General features: G+C 40.4%; 1 protein-coding gene across 9 annotated transcripts in view; it reads left to right on the top strand.

The window, feature by feature from the left end:
* The window catches only part of Bap170 (Brahma associated protein 170kD), a 48,197-nt gene extending 28,791 nt beyond the window's left edge, over positions 1-19,406 (top strand). For 2 of the 9 annotated variants that reach the window (XM_066734778.1, XM_066734777.1), the window contains 13 exons: positions 321-472; positions 7,730-8,843; positions 8,945-9,336; positions 9,456-9,675; positions 9,760-10,141; positions 10,781-11,074; positions 11,765-11,980; positions 12,071-13,935; positions 14,014-14,173; positions 14,552-14,719; positions 14,952-15,032; positions 15,848-15,939; positions 16,033-19,406. In XM_066734778.1, the coding sequence (XP_066590875.1) occupies positions 321-472; positions 7,730-8,843; positions 8,945-9,336; positions 9,456-9,675; positions 9,760-10,141; positions 10,781-11,074; positions 11,765-11,980; positions 12,071-13,935; positions 14,014-14,173; positions 14,552-14,719; positions 14,952-15,032; positions 15,848-15,939; positions 16,033-16,153 (5,257 nt within the window). In that variant the 3' untranslated portion in view covers positions 16,154-19,406. The remainder of the gene's footprint in view (positions 1-320; positions 473-7,729; positions 8,844-8,944; positions 9,337-9,455; positions 9,676-9,759; positions 10,142-10,780; positions 11,075-11,764; positions 11,981-12,070; positions 13,936-14,013; positions 14,174-14,551; positions 14,720-14,951; positions 15,033-15,847; positions 15,940-16,032) is intronic. The other 7 variants (XM_066734783.1, XM_066734781.1, XM_066734784.1 and 4 more) reach the window with 7 other exon arrangements.
* The last annotated feature ends 1,949 nt before the right edge of the window (positions 19,407-21,355 follow it).

The raw sequence follows: 21,355 nt of genomic DNA, 5'->3' as shown, positions 1-21,355 counted from the left end.
TTCAAACAGGAAGTCATGGTCGTGATCGATTGGGTTTTATTATGATTAAAGTTACTTTTGCTTCGCTAAGAAAACTCGCGAACCGACTTGGGGATAGCTCTCGAGTTTTCCTTCGACGCCTATGCATGGAAAATTCTCAGCGAATCTTTTGTAAAATTATTATTTCGCTTCGTTTTTTCTCTGCTGGAACCAGCTGGTTCGTCGAAAATGCAATCTTTTATCGTATTTTAACGATATTCTCCAATGCATGTTTTGTGCAAACTGTTCGATAGATTTTCCTTTCGATTAACAATGTTTGTATTTTTTTTTTTTTTTTTTAGGTACCTGGACAGGTATGAGAAAGTCCATTTCTTGGGCGAGGATGGTCAAGGAGCGTACGACGACGACGAAGACTCGAGACATCGGAAATGGTCAGCCAGATCGTTACACTCAGTTCCTCTTACCTACAATCACCATCAGCACAATGTTGCAGGTAAATCTACCGGAGCTAACAAGGAGCGAGATTACACGCGTGGCTGCAGAGGAACCGAAAGATTGGTATCCACGATAAAGCAGGAATAAAGATGTGTAGTACTCGTAGCAAGATTATTAACCCTTAAGGTGCTTTTGAGAAAGAAAAAAGAGAGAGAGAGAGAGAGAGAGAAAAAAACAAGCAAAAACTCCTGCAGCTGCGTCGAACGTAAAATTGGAAATTCGCATTGCATTAAGATTCGAGCCAAGTCGATGTTTAGCCTTGCAACTTCCTTTGGCATCGCTTCTTACCTTGGGCCTATTACATGTATACTATAGGATGGTATCTCTCGCGGATAAAACTCGAACGATCGTCGTCAACAGTAGTACTCTTGGAACATTCTTAAGCAAATATCCGCTTCTGTGGATTCACAAATTGTAACGTTTGAAAACTATAATATCCCTGTAAAATACAGTAGTGGCTCGTTGAATTCCTTAAATTGCACGTCATCGAGAAACTAAATTGTCCCTTAAGTTTGTGTTTCTTCACTTTTTAATAAATTCTATCATAGCTATTGATCGATCGGAAGATTTCACGATTGTACTGGATAAAACGTCATTTCCATGGTGTACCATAGCAGCACCGCGAGACCGTAGTATTATTATTATTTCGTATGCACGTCCACACGACTGGACGACTTTCAACTGTTTTCCAGCTTGCGTCATTGTTCTCGTATCTCTCTCGCGAAGCACGATGCACTCTTGCCGTACGCTACTAGTGTGCGCCACGGTGTTCGCCATACTGCCAATTTCCATTCGACTGAATTTTTCGCAATCTGCACTGTCTCCCCTGCAACGAGGAAATAGCAAAGTTCCATCCAAATGGAATACTCACACAAGAACCCGTTTAAACAAGTCTTGCGTTCTTCATCGTCATCTCCGATGCTTAATAATAACCGGAGAAAAATATTTGCCTCTCGTGCATCTCCTCGACTTGTTCGAGTGTGCAAATATCTGGTGCATCGCAATAGATCTCTCTAGATTGTATACTTCTCAATACTCGAGAGAGACGCCTCTCTCTCTCTCTCTTTCTCGCCCCCTCTCAATTGTACATCGCGAGTGCCATAAATTTATCCCACGCACCAACACAACTGTTGATCAACCTTGATCGTTGCGAACGTAAACCAAATCATATCAATCCATAGCGAAACGTTGGCTGAATTTTCAAAAACTCCTGTGTGCGACGTGACATGCCAAAGATGACTCATTTTCTTCGACTCGATTAATAAGAAAATTGTATCTATTACAGTCGAGCAATATTGCGCAATTATTTTACGAAAATCTACGAGGCATCTTTTGTAAATTGGTCTGAATTTCGGAAGGATTAATCTCGGTGAAGCGGGGGAGGGGGGGGGGGGGGGAGGCCTTTTCTCGCGAGGTTTTCCCTCTGGAAGAAAAATGAAATATGATCCCAGTGGAGATTGCGAAGAAAGAAGCGTATATGTATACGTGTGATTGTGCAAAGGGAGGAGCTGGTGTATCGTGAGAGGAAAAGGCTGACGAGCGGAAAATATTGAATGGGCCGAACGCGTTATTTCTTCGTCAGGTGAAAGGACAAAACTCGTTTTGGCAAAAAAGCTTGCGCGGAATCTCGCGAGGAGGTGCAGAAGGAGAGCGCGCTCTCCTCTCTATCTCTCTCTGTCTATGTGTGTGTATAATGCAACTTGGTGATACATGTACCACGTCGAGGTGGTAACGGGTTATATTGACGTACTCCCGCTGAGCCATGCACCGAAGAGTATAAAAGCGGGACGAACACGAGACAAGAAGAAGAAGAAGAAGAGAGAGGAGCGAAAAAAGCCAAACGTTGCATCCAAAAGGACCAACACGAGAGCCACGCGTTTCGTCTGAAAATTTGCCTTCTTCAAAGGCCCCCCCCCCCCCCCTCTTTTCCCTTCCACCGCGAGCTCCAAATTTACAAAGATAATTTTTATCTATATCTATATATGTCGCGTTTTTTGTTACGTTCCCTCTGGTTAAAACGCGCGATAAGAAAAATATCCCATTTCTCGTCTCATTATTCTTCTATGGAAATTATGAGAAGAAATGATTGTTAGATCGCGAAGAAAAATGAGGAGGTGGAAGAAAGGAGTTTGTTGGTTGGTGGGGGGTGTAATCGATGTGGTCGGGTGTAAAGAGGTTGAAACGAGGGAACGGTTAGATAAAAAGGGGGGGGGGGAGAAGGGATAGCAAGGCGTGTTGCACGAGATGTGTAGAATAATTTAATGGGCAATCGTCATGACACACATGGAAACAACAGAGCGGTACACAAAGTTACGTAGGTGTATCCGAGTGGCGAAAAGCGGGTCTATACTCGGCGCGCTTGCGCGCGTCAACTGTTTCTCCCATCGAATAATCTCACAGCCGGTAAAGCCGAGTGTAAAACGTGCGACTACGATGCGAAAAATTATCCTCGCAGTCCCCTCGTTCGGTTATCCCCCCCCCCCCCCCCCCAACATTAGCCCTCGATATATACAAGAGAGCTCCACAAATCTCTTGAAATTATACAATTTTAACATTGTATTTGAAAAAAAAAAAAAAAAACAAGAAAAAAACTCTTTATCGTGGCAGTGAAACATATTGTTTTGCATTTTCTTCAGAAATATTCCGTATAGCTTTCAACACTACAACGCGTTTCTTTTATTTACTAATTAGCCTCCACTCGAGTCAGACGCCACCTCCAGTTTTCTTTATAGAGGCCTGCGTCTCTGCGGTTGCGTTTCTGTTTTTGTCTTGAGCGCGCGCGTTGCTCTTCTTTATGCCTGGCCAGAGGCTTGGCATACCAACACCAGCAAGAAAGGAGTTGGAGCACCACCCCTGCTTTTCAGCACCCAGTGAGCCACCAACGAGCCGCAAGTTCGCGCAAACTTGGCGTTCCTGCCGGAGCTCTCTCGGCCAATCTCGGATCACCTCGGCTGCTCCCGTCGTCGGAAGCCATCCTCTCTCTCTCTCTCTCTCTCTGACCCCGCGCGCGCATAATCACTGCGTGCGCGCACTAAACTCTCCTTCCTTCTCTCCACGACTCCCCTCTATTTATTTCCTTCTTTTTTTTTTTTTTTATTGTTATAAGAAAGCACCTACTCGTTTCAATCCCAGCAGAAGCGATTATCCGCAGGGATTCGACAACTCTGAAACTTTCGGTACCTAGATCGATGTCCCCGTTGGTGAATTATCCATTCAACTATGGGGAATCTTCCTGCGAATGTAAAGTGTTTTTTCGCTTGGCTGGGAGGGAAGAAGGTTAGGTTTTTATACTGGTAAGACAAGTTTTTTTTTTGTTATCTATCCAGAACTGCGAAACGCTCGAAAACTTGTTTACGTCCTGTCGAGTCTACTAATGAATTCTAAGGTGATGGCTGAACGTTTGGGAGAGATGCTCGTTTCGCAATTTGGAGGGAAGGGTCCGATGTAGGTCATTGGCGAAACATTCGCTATACGCGTTGGACGACACGTGTCTACCGAGAAAAAATCGTAAACATGCGTGTCCTCGCCTTTCGACCGTCCACGTCAATCTAGCTAATTTTCTCGCCTAATTAATTATTCCAGCGAACAACGCGTCTCGTTAAAAATCGTTCGATTCTGCGTTATCGGATTTTATCCGGATTCACCGATCCAACGCTTCGGCAGGGGGGTTGTCGCCTAGGTGTTATGTGGAGTTTGCAAATTAGCGCGCGGCTGGCAGTTGGAACGACCCCAGCCGCCTGGCTACAAGATCGTTGCACTTGCAGCCCGGCTAACTTGGAATATCTCGGTATCGAGCTCATCCAGAACCAGCAGCGTTTACCACGCTCTTCAGAAATTTCCCTTTTCTAACACCGCGCCTTTTAAAATCCTTGCCACACGCTTGCGACTCTTTTAACAAGACAACTTTTTCCTCTCTAATCCTCGGCCCGTATAACGAATATTATTCTTCGAGATTCGCGACAATCAGCCCCAGCTTGGTTTTTTTCAATGGAACGTTGCTCCGGAATACGTAAGAGAGGAGCTAGGGCAATTGAAAAAGCGTCTAAAACGCTGATCAACGTACTTGTGCGTTGATCCCATGAAAGATGAAGCAGTTGCAGCGAATAACAACGGGCAGGACAAGTGGCTTTTCAGAATTCTCTCTCTCTCTCTCTCTCTCTCTCTCTCTCTCTCGCGCGCGCGCGCGGATTCTGGCAGAAAGATTGACTTAACGAGGCCGTAACTGAATTTTCTCGGAATTCGATAAAAGCATAATTGATGCACGACGAAATAAATCTGTTTACATAAATTTCCGCGTAAAGAGCAATCTGTTTGTTGTCGCGAGTAGCAAAAACTCGTACGTGGAATTCGGATTTCTTCTTTTAAGCAAAAAAACAACGAAATGTCGTTGGTATCGAGTGTTTGTCAGGAGGAGCGGGAGTTTGGCGCGATGCTGTTAAAATATTTGTAGCGTTGTGAGATTAATGGATTGAGCAAATAATGAGGGTGGGTGGGGGAAGGATGGTGGAGAATAATGTGTAGAGGGTGACGAGATCGCACGGTGTAGATAAAAAGGGATTACGCGGTGTGGTGGGAGAGGGATGGTAAAGCAGAGATCTGCCTTAGGGAGGTGGAAGGGAAGACCGGGAGCTGAAAGAGAGACGCGACAATCAATAAGCGTTTCTCGTAGGGGCAGAGGGAGAGAGGCGCTCTCCACTCCTCTCTCCGGTTCTGGAACGACCCCGTGTATAGGCGCGCGCTTGCGTGTTGCTCCCCGACACCCCATCACGCGCGCGCACACGCATGGCGCAATTCCCCCCCCCCCCCCCCTTCTATCCCGCTCCTCCCCCAGTAGCCTATATATACATGCACATAGAGTTATGCGAATCCAGCCGCGTAGCCGGGCACGAGCAATCCCGAGGCTCGGCGCGACGTCTGGATCACCGCGTGTCGCGTCCCGTGTCATCGATGCTTTCGCGCAACCCTTCCGTCTCTCTCTCTCTCTCTCTCTCTCTAGAAAATGGAAGGGAAGGAGCTCTCTCTATCCATCCCCATCACACGTACCAAAACTTTATACCAACTTATCTCAGACCAATTAACGTTCCCCAACCGCCCCGCGCAGAAACGATCAACCAAAACCATTGGAAAATTATCCCCAATCGAATCTTCCAAATTACCTATACCACCACACTCTAATTTTTTACCTTTCCTTTAGCAATTGGTATAAACAAAAAAGCAGCATAAAATTAAAAGTTAAGTTTATATTGACGCTTTTATTCCCCTCGAAAATGATAGAATTCTCTCTTACGCCTCATACACACACAGGAATAATCCTCGAATATATATATATATATATTTATAGGAGCAACAAATAGCGCGAGGCTAATTGTTTTGGAAAGAAGAAGAGAATGAAGGAGCGATAAAATCTGCGTGTATTCTCGATAAGCAAGTGGGGGATGGGGTCGATACTTGGATAGGGGGGAGTCCCGAGTCAGTGAGTTTCCAGTAGTATATAGTGTCGATGAGCGAGCCGCAATTTTATTAACGACCCTTGTGCTGCCGCCGCTGCCTTTTCTTCTTATCTCTTTCATTTCTGCCTCTCCATCAGTCGCTCGCGCGCGTCGACCTGTTACCGGACCTCGCGCTTCCGCTGAAAGACAGCACTTTTTCAAGCGATATTGATCGAGCTTCTCCGTCTCGAGACTCTTTCACCGCCATTCCCAATGATATATATTTTTCAACGTTGTTGCTGCCGTAAAATCACCCATCGATTCTAATCTTTTCTTCGTGCTTCTCTCTCCCTCCTTTCTTCCATCTTGCAAATATTCCACTCGCTTCTTCCATCCAAGCAACCGCAAACTTTTCCCTATAATTGCGATGCCACGGAATTGCGTGGAAACTCTTGTGCAAAACTACCACTGTCAAACTGATTTACGACTTACACGCCTTATTATCGCTAGTATATATATATATATATACCTTGGTATCCCAAGCGAACATATCCCCAGAGATTATATCAATTAGTTTTCTTAGTATCACATGTCAGTTATTCCTGCGAAATCGCCGCTCTTAATTACTGATTCGTAATGACTCTTTTCTTCCAGAATACGAAGAAACTCTACATAGTTTTCCTAATTCTTCTCGACCTTTTCCCTGATATTTTCTTCTATTTAGCTGCTACGGTTCAATGAGCAACGTGAAAATTGCACGAGTATACGCTTGGCATTAACGTGGTAATTGAATTAAGATCATTTAAGGAGATGATCAAAATTTTATCCGAGAATTGCTTAGATGGTTCCGAGGGAGTATCGTATATCGAGGTGTCGAGAGAAGAGTCGTTTAATTATAGAAGCCCCCCCCCCCCCCCCCCCCGAGGTAATTCGATGGTGTTGCTGCTTGAATTTGTCCCGATGCATTCGATCCGTCTAAGCACGCAGGCTTTGTGCGTTCCAAACTTTGCCAAGTCCTTCCTAGTTCTGTATGCAAGATGCAACTATGAGACTCGACGAGATCCTATTGCTATTGCGCGCACACACACGCAAACGCACACACCGAGATGTATACTTACCTGCATGTGAAAGCAAGCAAACATCCATTCGCCTGGACTCCCCGACGTTGATTAACTATACGCAATTCGCCATATGTGTTTCACCTCCAATAAAATGCATTTCTTCTCTCGCTTGTGTAAGCAGCTAGAGATATTGCTTTTAATGGAGATGCTGCACGTGAAAAATCAAATTACATTAATGGGCAATCGACGTTTATAGCGCTAGAATCTAGTGATTTTTTTGAAGAAAAATTTCACCTTGCTATACAAACTTTTTGTTAATATTCTTATGAGTTGCAAAAGTGCATTTAGAATGGCTGCCAAATACTGTGGATTTACATTTTTTTAATCAAATCGATCGGATGAATACCTATATTGTAAATTTTATGAAAATAAAATGCCGAAAAAAGCAGCGATTTAAGCATCCTATCACGCATACACTGCAATCCACATGATCGATACATTTGTCCAACCTCCATATGTCAATGCTTTGAATGAATTTCTTCCTGAAATTCTGATAAAATTTATTCTTGAACAAATTGCACTATTGTTTGAAGCAAAAGATCTCCTTCTTTAACCCGATTAGTCACAGGTACCCTTTAAGAACCGTTCCTAATCTTCATGCACTGTTCACGCGTGTAAAAAAAATACGAGGATAACGTATAAATAAATTTCATAGGAATTGCGAGTATTTTTGGATAATTATTGAAAGAATTTGTTTCGTTACAGAATCTCTTCGCGAATACAACGGTCTTTCGGCAGATCTCTACAAGCCATCCAACTACGATAAGTTGGCACTCTCCCTTCTCTCGCCGTTGCCGAATGAACAAGACTTTGCGATTAACGTGTGCACCCTCCTGTCGAACGAGGGAAAGCACACGTTACGGCTGGACAGGTATCCTCGGCTCGTCAACATCCTCTTGGCGCACGCAGGTGTCTTCGACTCGCCAGGAACGCGGCAACTTTTCATCCAAGTCTACTCACGCGTCAGGAATTACTCGATTAATTCTTTCTGGTCCGATGTGCTGGACTCGCAAGACGTCATAGACCTTACCAACGAGAGGAGCTTCATGAAGAAGCCAGTCCCAACCCCACACACCTTTTCTAGGCGAAAAACCATCGAGAAGGAGAAACAGAATAAAGCTGTTGCTGCTGCTGCTGCTGCTGTTGCTGTTGCTCAGCATCAACAAACGTCGGTGGAAGTCGAAGAAATTGCAGCACCGATGGACGTTGATGGGGTTTGTAGACCAACTCGAAAAGTTCCACCCAATCTATTACACATCCGTTTAATGCCGATAGAAATATCTAATTGCACCTTCATCCCTCTCCAGGTACTGTCAGACTGTTCCCGTTTGGATCCATTCAACTGCCAGGATGAAAGTTTTAAGGATCAGAACCAAAATTCGATCAAGTTCGAGGAAGAGGACAGAGATCTGTTTTGCGTGGGTCGAACACTAGGAACGCAGGATCCTTACGGGCAGCGAGTATTGCAAATAGCGTCAATCCTGCGTAATCTTAGCTTCACACCGGAGAACGCAGCGATACTTGGAAGGGATCGGTGCTTTCTCAGATTCGTGTTGCTCTGCGTGCGAGCCAGATGGAGTAATCTGCATCAACTCGGATTTGACATCTTAGGAAATATAGCGAATGAGGTAGTTTTAAAGGAAGCGGGTGAGAGGATAACGGATGTCGTGTTATCTTGCGTGGCTAGGGGAATCGAGTCCCAGGACAGGTTTATCGTTATCTCCTGTCTAGAGGTGCTTAATAAAATCAGCCAGCAAGATAGCAACGAAGAAATTGTTACATTCGGGCTAGAGGATAACGTTTATGAACTTATATGCAGGTAAGGTCAACGCTTCATACTTTTTCTTGCTAAATGATAAGTCGTTGCATCGTCCACGCGATCAAAAGACCGCTTTCTAACGAAATCAATTTTTTTTGCAGGTTTCTGGCTCTGAGCGACATAGCTCTTTTAGTCTATACTCTGGAATGTTTATACGCTTTAACTTCGTTGGGTGAAAGACCGTGTACAAGCGTCGCGCGGGTACGCGGTGCTATCGACACGTTAGTCGCGCTGGTTACCGTGGAAGCCCAAAGTTACGGACCGAAAGCTTGTATCTTAATGAGGGTCGTTGAAACTGTATCTACTGTACCAGCTTCACCAGCTACCACCGCCCAAAACGCTTCGGTGAGCGCCGCCGCACCTGCTGCTCCAGTTGCCACTGTTGCGTCCGTTCCAACGACTCCAGCCACCGTTACTGCATCACCGCCTCCTGCGAGCCCGTCGCCTTCCAGGCCAACGACACCTGCATCGACTACGTCAAAGGCCGCGCAAAGTACGTATCGGTCAATATGCCCCCCCCCCCCCCCCCAAGAGAGTCTCACAAAACTAGTCAATATTCTTCTTATCCCCGATTTTCTCTTCAATGATAATATATCATACTTCCATCGTCAGAAGCCGCGGAGGCAGCCAATGCCCTTCAACAGCAGCATGCTCACCAACAAATTATTCAAGAAAACGAACAATTTGCGCTAACTTGGCTTAAAGCGACGTTTGAACTTGCACCAGGATCTCGTTTAGAACAGGAGGAAGTTTACAAAAAATACCTTGGCTGCTGTACGAAAATTTGTAGAAGAGGTGTTATAGCACCGCTGCATTTTCCTAGATGCGTGAGGTAAGTGGATACAACGATAAGTTTATTGTATACAGCCTAGGTGGGAAAGGGTAGATTCGATGATACATTTCTCTACTTTAACAGGACAGTTTTTGGTGGAAGTGTTGGACCAAGCCCTGCGAAAGGTGAAACGACGGGTACCCAGTATTATGATGGAATTCGAGTACGGAACACCCCTGCACCAGTAACTTATCCGAGCCAAAACGCAGTTGCCACTAATACAGCTCCAATTGCAGCAGTCAACGCAACTCCAGCAAAGGTGCTTCCCGTACAACAGCGTACAATCAAGAATATAAGTCCTGCTCCCGATAGCACGGCCCTAGACAATCTTGCATCCGGGGCTCAAAAAGCTCCAACCCCTGCGTCACCCATCCTAAAAGCCCAGTTGTCTGCCCCACCGAAACCCCCTACCAATATTCCAAATCAAACCCAGAATTCAGTCACCAAGGTTGATTCCAAAAGTCAGGTGGGTCCGAGTCCTAGATCTGTACGCCATTCTTTCATGACCTTGGTTCTCACTTTCGTTGTAGTTGAAAATTACTCTCTCCGTACTCTACGGGCTTCCTTTAACACTGATTACAGATTCCTTTTAACGTACCCTTGCATGGCACAAATCCTTCTCACTATCCTGTAGCCACCTTTATTATGTACATAATGATCAGTTTACTTTCTCGTTATCTATATTCAGCTAACAGTATTGCTTCTGAGTAGAATTTGTTTATTTTATTATGATCATTAATCGAACGATAATAATCAGAAAGCATTTGGCTCGCTGATCAAAATATTCTTTGGTACGAAAAATCAGTAATCCCTTTTTTTTTTGTAATGACACTCGAACGACCATGCATTACAGAATATTTGGTAAAGATCTCAAACTCTCGAATGAACTTCTGTAGATAATTGTGATATTTAACATGGTACATGGCTTTCTACTCTTAATTTTCAGTAAACTCATTCAATTTTGGGTAATGATATATACGTAATTTTTTCTTTATACTGCAATTTATTGTCATCATAAGCATGGTTTTACATAGAGTAAAAATTCTAGTTTCTTTATTTATTACAACTTGCAGTTGTTGAGAATTGTGTGTAACTTGTCAACTAGGTATCAGTATCTCATCCTCACTTAAGCCAAGCGCTGCTGGCCAGTGGGTCTCAGAGTCAACAGCAGCAACTCCAGCAATCTCAGATTGTCCAGGTAGTTTCGAAGGAGGATAATCGAGGCACTACATCCAGTTCGATAATAAAAAGCCTTCTGGCTACAAAGGTAACAGTCAGCGGCGACTGCATGCCCAGTGCCGCTGCGTCTTGTGTGTCCATCCCTACTGCCTGTGTAACAAACACTACTACTAGCATCGCATCCAGCATCAGTGCCAACCAGCTAATAACCAACAACCAGGTATCTTTGATGTGCTATTTAACAAACAGTAGTTTTTTTTTTGTTTTTTTTTTCTTCTCTCTACCATTACGAGTGTTATAAATGAATTTTGGTCTAGATCCTCAGTTACGCGAAACCGATTATCCGCAGTTTTTAATGACAAAATTTGATTGGTACGCAATGCTTGTATTTGTAAACAAAGAAATGACCGAGTAGAGAGAAAATTAATCCATGATTACAAATACAGACATCACATAAGGTTCTTTTTCCTATTTTTCTATCTTACAGTTTTGTGATTTTATGATTTGTTGTTTGAGTTTTGTGTATGACGTAGCACTGATAGTTGTTATGATATTTACTTTGAGTAATTTGTTTCCTTTGCTACTCGATACCTGTAATTCCTCCTTCCTTTTTTTATCGATTTATACAGAAAATTAACTCAAAATTTAACAATGTGATTTTGTCAGACAAGTATAGGCACTGATAATACGAATAGTACTAACCGAAGCATGAGTCATTCTACATTATTGAAATCTTGTACAATTATCCAAGACAATGGATAATTTGAAGGCTGCAAAGTAATTGATATTTTCATCTTGAAAAATTTCTTCAAACAGAATTATGATTTATATTACTAACCCACGAGAAATCCATCAATTATTGTTTTAAGCGAATCTCGGAAAATTAATGTGTTTTATGTTAATCCCATAGGTTGCACAACGCCAACAACAACAAAGGTTACTGCAGCAACAGTTGACAGGTGTAGTGCAGCCAGCTGCACCTTCGGCCACTCCAGCAACTCCAACAACAATACTCCCCAAATCGCCCATCAATTCGAAACAAAAACCAGCTATTGCACCCATTCCTGCCAAAAAGATACAAAGGCTCAATGGAGCCAAATTCATTATGACTAATAATTGCGAGAAGGTAAAATATTGCACTAGAACATTGGAATTATAAGTTCATGTATAACCCTCTCTTTCACCTTTGTCGTAATTTTATTCTTGATAATTTCAGACTGAAGTAAATGATAGCGAAAACATCAACCAGATCTTAACATCCACAAACGTGGTTACAAATTTGACTGAGAATCACATATCTTCGACTGCTAAGGTTGGACGGACGCCAATTACAACGTTAATCACGGCTACCACAGCCACTAATACTATTGCTACTACGAATAAGACGAGTCAGCGTAGCGTTTGTACGTCAATTGCCGAAGACTCGGATTCTACCAACAATTCTCTGGCTTCTAGTAGTGGCATAGGGGGTAGCAGAGATTGCTCTGGCGTTGGCGTTGAGGAAGAAAATTCACTAACTAGTTTCGAAGGAATACTCCTGAATGGAGCACCGAGCAGCCTGGATATCGATGCACAGGACGATGGATCTTCGAAAGATTCCTCCAGTGTTGGTTCTAAAGAGAAGCCTCTACAAAGCATGATGTTGGCAGACTTATTGGAGAAGAAAGTCGACAAGGAACCTATTTTGAATGGCGTACTAGGGAAAAATTCGATCAACGAGAAAGGAATGGACCTGGTCGAGAATCACATTAAAAAAGTATTAAAAGAATCTCCGACGGATATCAAAATTAAGCTTGAGCCCGACGACAGTGGAATGATTAAAACGGAAGTATCCGAGGAAACCTTGATCGAAGCACCGAGAGGGATGAAACGAACTGCGTCCGATTCTGACGAGGTTGATGCCAAGAAACCAAAATATTCGAATGGGATAACGTCGCCTGACCCAGCAGTGGATTCGACCACTGTAGAATCGACCGTCTCGAGTATCAAATCTGAGGAACAGGATGACGAGAAAGACAGTGAGAAAGTGACAGTTTCGTCTACTGCTGCAAACTTATATGCCGCTTTAGCCGCAGATTGTATCGAGGATGAAATAGACATAGAGGAACAGGTTATTACTACAAAGGTAGACCCACCCGTGATCAAGGAAGAGCCTCATATTTTTATCAATCAAATTATAACTACCACGCCGCAGCCGCAACAGCATCAATCGACGCAAGTACAGGTTCAGCAGGCGCCTCAGCCACTGCAACAGCAACAGCAGCTTATTGTAGCTGCTCCTAGACAAATTGTCGTGCAGCAAGCACTACAACCTAACAATCAAATGATTATACCGGCAGCTGCTGTAAAAGGAAGACAAACACCACAGCCGCAAGTATTGTTTCAACAAAGCCCGAGCGGTCAGTTGCAGTACGTGGTTTCGGGCGGAGTTCCTGGACAAAATTATGTTTTGGCACAACCCCAAACTGCTTTGGTACAGGGTCAAGCACAAACTGTTCTGGTCGCGCAGACAACGCAGCAACAAGGCACCGGTGCAAAGACCATCATCATCTTACAGCCACAAGCGGCCACCCAACCTGCTCCCCAGAAGATGGTGGCTGTCACCAATCAGGGTCAGCAGGTTGTCGTCACTCAAGTTCCACGACCTATTATGCAAAGTCCTGCTTTAGGCAATATTCCTCCACCATTGGTCCCAACGTCTGCCACTATTCCACAAACTTCCATAATTGTTAACAGTTCGGTAGCACAGACAAATCCGAATGCAGTAACGGTAACGATACCGGCTATAGCTCAACCAAATCCAATTTCGACCAGCGTTCCTTCTCGTGTTGTCACTCCAACGCCGGCCTCCACACCACCTCCCACGAGGCCTACCACACCACATCAAGCCGCTGCTACTCATGGAATACAGGTCAAGCCTCCCGCTAAGGTTATCAAAACTGTCAATTCGTCCACTTCCACCGAACCGGAATCCAAACCTTCTACGAGTCAACAGCAACAACCACAGCCTTCCGAAACCAAAACTATAACGATCAAAATTGACCCTAATGCATTCCTCTGCGAATGGCGAGGATGCTTAAGGTAAATAATTCAATTACTTCAGCTAAAAATGAATCTGTGATAAATTTACAACATATTTTTATTAATTTTCTTTTATAGACAATTTAAAACACCGCACGAAGTATATATGCACGTTTGCGAGTCTCATTGCCCAACCGGTGGAGAAGAAATTTTATGTTTATGGGCAAGTTGCGATGCCTTGAAGAGACGAAGGTTTTCCCTCATGACCCACATGTTGGACAGGCACTGTAATTCCGATGTAAGCACTTGAAAATTCAGTTTTTATTCCTTTTTGAAATGGTAAACGAGAAGCTCGACTTCTCATGCGGCACTAGCGTGCGGGAGGTATTTGGATGTGAAAAGCTATTGCATCTTACATTTGTACAAAAAGTGCCTTAAATCACTACTATGCTTACGATCAGCTCTGCTTGAAAAGTCGAGTTCCTCGCACATAGCACTTTAAATAATAAATGCTACACGTGCGAGATGCTTTTTAAATCGTGTGGCTGATTGTGACTACGCAACTGTGATAAATTTTATATTTAAAAAAAAAACATGCCTCCCGCACTATTTGTATAATACACTATTTATTGGTTGTTTAATGCACCAATGATTCAATGATTAAATTTTTTATTAGATAATGATGATGCGAAGGAAACAGCTTACTGTCAGCGGAAAAACAGAAATTTCTACTAGTACTACTAGCCCAGTACCTACACCACACCATCCCGGATATGCTCCCAATGCAGCATTCCATGCTATAAAAAGGCATGCCTTGGAGTTTGTGAATCCGAAAGAATTAATGGTAAGTAATTTTTGTCTGATACGTGTCTTAATAACGTTGTCTTCATCTGAATCACTTTAAAATGATTTAGTAATTAATAATTAAAACAAGAGGTACCCATAAAACAGTATGGTCTAGATTTTTGGAGAAAATACTTTAGTGGAATAGAATTTTGTAGTTTTTACGCGTGGACCTTGAAATTGCAAACTTTTTAATCGTGAATTTAACTGAATTTCTTCTTCTCTTGGCAAAGCAGCAAAGGCCAAGCAAGCCCGCTGCAGCCACTTCAAGCGTTTCTTCTCCCAGACCCGGGCAAAACCCTCCACCAGAACAGGTAAACACCTAGTGCAACATGGAAAGAATGACTTTCCACGGCCACAGATCTTGTGTGCTGCCCGTCAAATTTTTATGCTTTTTTCGTTTCTTGGGACGCATCATACCTGTTTGTTTTTTTTTCTGGCTAATTTTTTTGTCATTCCTCTTCATTCTAGCATGGTTTTCATTTCTCTTATCTGTATGGAGGTTGCAATATATTATAATTTTGTTTTTGTTGCCTTTAACTGGATAATTCATACATTGCCAAGAAAGTGCTAGTATATTATTTACATAGCGCATTGCAATATATGATAAATGCTTTTGTCGTATCAATGTATTTTTGCATTATAATAATAATTATTATTATTATTGTTATTGTTTCTTATGGCAGTTTTTATAATATGTTATGCAGTTATGAACAGTAGAAAGGCTCCAGGTTGAATCAACATAATAATAGTAATAATTGAAAACAGTTGTTTCTGAAGTTTTCAACCATTTTTATGTGGCTGTTGCTTCAGTAATACTGTGATATTATCATACTATCCATTAAACGTGTCATGGTTAAGGTGGAAACATTGGTATTTTAAAATGTGTATACATTAGACCATACTAGTGCTATAGCTTGTCATTGTTAATAATGTGGACTTTCTACTCTTTATTTAAACAAACAAACAGTAATAATTAAAAAGAGTTATTTGTTATTTAAAAGAAGTAAATAGCTTATGTATAATTCATTTTTTAATGTATCTAATTATGTGCAATGATCTTTTAACATTATTCAAATCATATTCAATGTATACGAAATTATGGAGAAAACAATTTTTTAATTTGTAGGATGACAACGAAGGTCCGGTGACCAAAAGTATTCGCCTTACGGCAGCTCTTATTCTCAGAAACCTAGTCATATACTCAACACATGGAAGAAGGTTTGAGAAATTATATTTAGATTTTTTTATTTATAATATTCTGGTATAAAAATATGCAGTTTCTACAGTAAAATTTTCTCCCTTTTTTTTCAGACACCTTAGGGCTTACGAGCCTCACCTGGCCGGCGTAGCATTGAGTAACGTTGAATCTTCGAGAACAATCGCACAGGTCCTATACGATATGAACGATCAGAGCAATAGTAATCATAGGTGACCTCTTGAAACAGGCCTCTAAAGCTCTTACAAAACTTGAGCTGCGATCAACTTGATTATTACGAGCTGTAAGTGGAAGAGATCGAGGGATATTGGAGGATCGTAATATGCCGACAGTAGCTGCACGGATGGTGTATTTGTGTATGAAATACTAAACAAAATAATGAAGAATCGCCAGAAGAATTAGCTATGTTCCATATACAAGAAGAGGCCTATAAACTTACTAGGCAAGCCGATTTGCCAATTTAGATGATAAAATAGTAAGGACCGTAATTAGTGACGGAAAGAGACAAAGGCAGTAATTGAAGTGATGCAGAACAGTGATAACGAACGAGATAATATTTCGGATTTAATATTAATATTTATTTTCTCTACAAGAAGCGGAAAAAATGTTTTTAGTAAACGTGTACAAAAACGGCGAAGAAAATACTTTATGGACGTTATAATTAATTATAATCAATATTATTATTAATATTATATTATTATTATCATTATTAATTATTATTATGTTTTTTTTGCTTAAGTCATCATGAGCCTAGGATGTAAAGGATCTTTTTATCAAACATATTTGTTAGGAATTTATCATTTGCTTATAATTGCATATTGCAATTACGTGACTATATTATTGTCTCTCTTTGTTTTAATACTGATTAATATTGCCAGAGAAGTTTGTAAGGTAATGCGGTAGAAACACTGGTACATTAGGAACTTTATTGTAACAGCAAACTATTTCATATCACTGCGAAAAGTCAAAAGCATCTAGTTTAGGATAGCTATGGCTTGGTGGCTTTTATAGGATTGATTTCTGAAATACTGAATCGTTTTTGTTTCCTTTTTTTTTTTTTTTTTTTTTTCGAAGAGAATTTTACGTTAAGGAGAGTCAGGTTGAGATTTATTTTAATTTTTACAAGACCGACGAAATTATTCATGAAGCTTTATGAAATTAATTATAGAGGAATGTAGTAAAGACTCTTGTACAAAAGAAAGCTTAATTATTTTTCATTACTTTTTCGAGTTTTATCAACGCCTTCCGGTCTTGTAAAGGTTAATAAGGCTTTGTCATATGCAAAACTCGAATATATCGAAGCTCTAAGAGTATTGGTCGTGCGTATTGATACCAAATGATTTATTAGCTATTGCGAATCAAGCGTTCCTGCCTTTAGAAATTTACACAAATGTCTTCTATAAGAGGCCTAAGACACTTTAGACTTTTACTTTACTTATTGCTATTGGTTCATCGCGTATCATAAACTCACCCTCATTGAACCACTTTCATCAATTCCTACACTCAGTGACATCACGAACAATAATTTTTATTTCACGTGGTATGTTAATTATACCAACGAAGCATTTGAAACGCTAAGTTCATTTTTGTTCTTTCTTTTTATAACTTATCAAAACTCTAAAGAAAGAAAACTCTACTATGACGCGCATAATGACAAAGTTCATTTCCATCCTTTGTTGAGAGTGGTGATTTTTTATTTTTCATACAAAAAAATGCAGCGAGCCAATACTAAGATTTTTCTATCGATTATGTACAAAACGAGACGCCATTCAATGGTGATCTTAGAAAAAATTCAAAATGCTTGCTATCGGCCAGGCTGATCCCATAGCTTGGCGTATCTTAATATACGTCTTGCGAGAAATGTCCTTTTCTGATGTTACTAATACATTTTTATATCATTGGACGACTCACTACTTCGCAAAGGGCTTGAATTGCATTTACGTATTGTTTCATGGAGTTCTCCAAAACACCAGTAACGTTATTATATAAAGAATAAGCTGATCATATTCAATTATATATATATATAATATACATACTTGTAAATAATACTTTTATTTCATTCATGATGTTACAACCTCTGTGTAAATTTCGTACTGTTGTAAGATTAAGCGTATAAGGGAGCGATGAGAAGAAACTCTGTATTATAATAGTTTATGACAAAACGTAGATGTTGCAAGGAATGGATTTTTGTAATTATTTAACAGGATTTAAAAAACACTAAAAAAAAAATGGCTGGGTCAGTGTTACGCAATAGCCGAAATACTGGTAACTGAGAATGCGAGAAAGCATAGTAATGGACCCTGTGCGAGCCTCTATTATGTATTTTATATATAAATATATATATAAACAAAAACAAGTTTAATAGCTAAACGTTTAGAAGAACAAAAATCTTGCGAGAGGCTTTTTATTTTTATTATTTGTAATTATCTAGTTTAGATGTTCACTATTTGGTACGATCATTGAGACCACGAATATGAGAAATTTGTGTAAAGGCACGAGAGAGGATGGTATAATAAATAAGAGATATGAAAGATGGGAATAAAACTTTGAGTGAGTGTCCATTTTGCCATCATACTGTGTGAATGTAACAGAAACGTGCTAGGTCTGATGGATGAAAGTTTATCAATTGGGTCATTGTCAAGCACCCCGTTTAACATCTTTTGCCACATTGTCAGCCAGGCGTACATATACTGCAAAGGAACTTAAATATAACAATTATATCGTATATTTTTCATGTGCTCTGTGTTAATTTTTCAAAATCCACGATGCAAAATGAATGAACCAATTGCGTTTTAAAATAAATGCGCGCAAGGTGTACACAATGTTAGCAGTAAATATTTTAGATGAAGGAATAAACAATAAGTACATAATTCTTAGAAGAATTCTTCGTCTTTCGAGCATAGAAATAAATAAATTATGCTTTCTCGTAAAGTAGCTTTAAAAGTACTGAGATTTATGAATTATTACAATAGTACTTTTTGCTGCTTGAAAGATTCTAGTTTCTATGCTGTAAGCTGAAAATCAAAAAGACTACCATTTTTAAGATGCAAAGAAATTATTTTTATTCAAAATTCAACTCAATCATTGTAAATGTACATTTAAACGACTCATAAAATGTTTCATGTCTATGAAAAAGATTTAAGCTTTTATTCGTTTCGCATTCAGTCGAGTTTCATTCTGTTCGTTTTGCGCTGCTCCGTCTTGCTTTTACGTACTAAGTGATGATTAATGTTCTTACACAAGAAAAATAGTATCATAATAATAACTCGGTTAATATAAAATAGAAGAATATTTATTTCAATAACATATATGTATAGTTACATTTATTTTGTGCACAAACACTCGTGTTTTTTTGAAATTATTTAATTCGATAAAATTTCATGCATATAATATAGTGCGCGTATAAAAATATTTTCTCTTAAGTCAAACGATAATTTTCGCTTTAATTCTCATTTACAATTATTGCTGGTCGTTACTGAATTTCTTGCCTATCGTCTAATTTTTGATCGAGCTTCAAGCGTTTGGTATCCAACAGAATGGAATCAGTCTGACTGCTTGCATCTACATCACGAATCGATCGGTTGGCTCCTCGTTTCCTAGACGAAGTAGCTCCTTTTGCTTTAGGCTTCAAATGTATTTTCTTGAATTTAAAAGGCTCAGATTTGCTCAAGGTACTCTCAATCCTCACTACTTCCGGAAATTCCGTAAGATCCGTCAATCTTGCGCTTTCGGGACGTATTTCGTACAAAACGCTGGGATTTCCCGATAAACTTTTATCGGCAGCTCTACCATTCGACTCTTGCTTAGCTTTTATTTTAGAATCGGAATACTTGTACTTGCTATTACCGTCAGTCTTAGATTTATTATCATTTAGGTCCGATCCATCGCAAGTTAACGATTTCGACGTTTGCGATGAATAAATTTCCGATTTCAACATTAGCTCCTCGTTCTGGTCCCAATCTGTTAGAGTGCTCGAGAAATCTTCCGTCAAGGTGTACCTATGTCCTTTGTCTTTTGGAGTGGAATGTGACGGTAATTTTCTCCCGTGATCCCTCATAAAAGAATCCGTTTGAAATGAAACCGATTTCTCGCTCATAATCCCAGAAGCTTGATCTCTCTTTTGTCCACAAGTTGACCTCGCCTCATTCTGCAAATTACCTTCGAAAGAATCATCCAGCACCTTCCGTCTTGGTAATTTTTGATTAAAAACGTTCAGACATCGAATATTATCCCTTGACTTCGATCTCGACAATGTAGTCTTATGAGCTTTCATTTTCAACGTCATTCTTGCAGTTAAATTCTCATCTTTCGGTACTAAAAACTTTGGTACAGTTTTAAATCCCTCTTCACCAGAGTTTCGCCTATTGGAAAGATATTTATTTGAACTCGAAGTCTCTTTCTGTTTCGTAGATTTTTGTATTTTTGATGAGTTGTAATCGTCACGTTCCAATGGAAAATCAGCGTGTCTTCTGAAAAAGGACTGGCTGGTCTGTAATTCTTTTTCTACAGAATTTCTTGGTGTGGAAGCAGCTACCGGTTGTTTTTCCAGAAAAGAATCATTCCCTTTGAATGTAGATGGTTTCGTTCTTGACAATCCATCTATAAATTCATCAATTTCCTTTTTCTTCGAAATAAGCAAGTCTTTGCTAGCTTGTAAAACTTTCATCATTTGCTCGCTTTCCGTATTACCTACCGATACAGGAGTTTTCTTATTATGATTGATTTTACTCTCGTTTGTTGCATTCACTGTTTCTTTACCGCGGAGTTCCTCATTAGACTTTGTTTTTTTATGTCTTCCCATGATTTTCTCTTTCAATTCTAACGACTTCTGTATTATTCCTTTTTCAATTTTCTTCTTTTCCCTTGCTTTAATTTGCTCGTTTCTAGGAAAGCCCTCACAATTTTCATCGCAAAATTCCTTTTCATTTTTCCCCGAAATCGTATCCATTCTCTTTGTTTTATCTCTATCTTTCCCTTCTATCGTTCGATTTATCGCGTCCAATTGCTGCTTCAACCTTAGTGTATGCTCTCTTAACTCGGATAGCATAAAAATTAGCGCTATATTCATGAAATCAATCGCTACCAGATCTGGATCGTTCACCTGTATACTAGCAGTCTTTCTTTCCTTTTCCAACTGTTCTTCATTTGTTTTCTCAATCTCCAGCATCTCACTACAGAGATTATCATTTCTTTCAATACTCTGCTTCGAGCTTACTTTTATTAATTTACTCGCGCTTTTTACAACTTTGCTCACGATACTCCCCTGCTTTACATACTCTTCGTTTTTGGAAAAGTTAGAGGTAAACGTTATTTCATCAGTAGCAGCAGCAGCTTCTTTCGTACTAATGCAACAGTCGACATCTGTTGTACCGCAGCATTTGCTTAAATTTTCAGTATATAATTTATTCATCCTATCGT

Source organism: Prorops nasuta, unplaced genomic scaffold (genome assembly GCF_024137725.1).
Source record: "Prorops nasuta isolate Cenicafe-Biocafe unplaced genomic scaffold, Cenicafe_Pnas_1.2 PNAS00013, whole genome shotgun sequence".
Lineage (NCBI taxonomy): Eukaryota > Metazoa > Arthropoda > Insecta > Hymenoptera > Bethylidae > Prorops > Prorops nasuta.
This window is presented reverse-complemented; position numbering and strand designations above follow the sequence as displayed.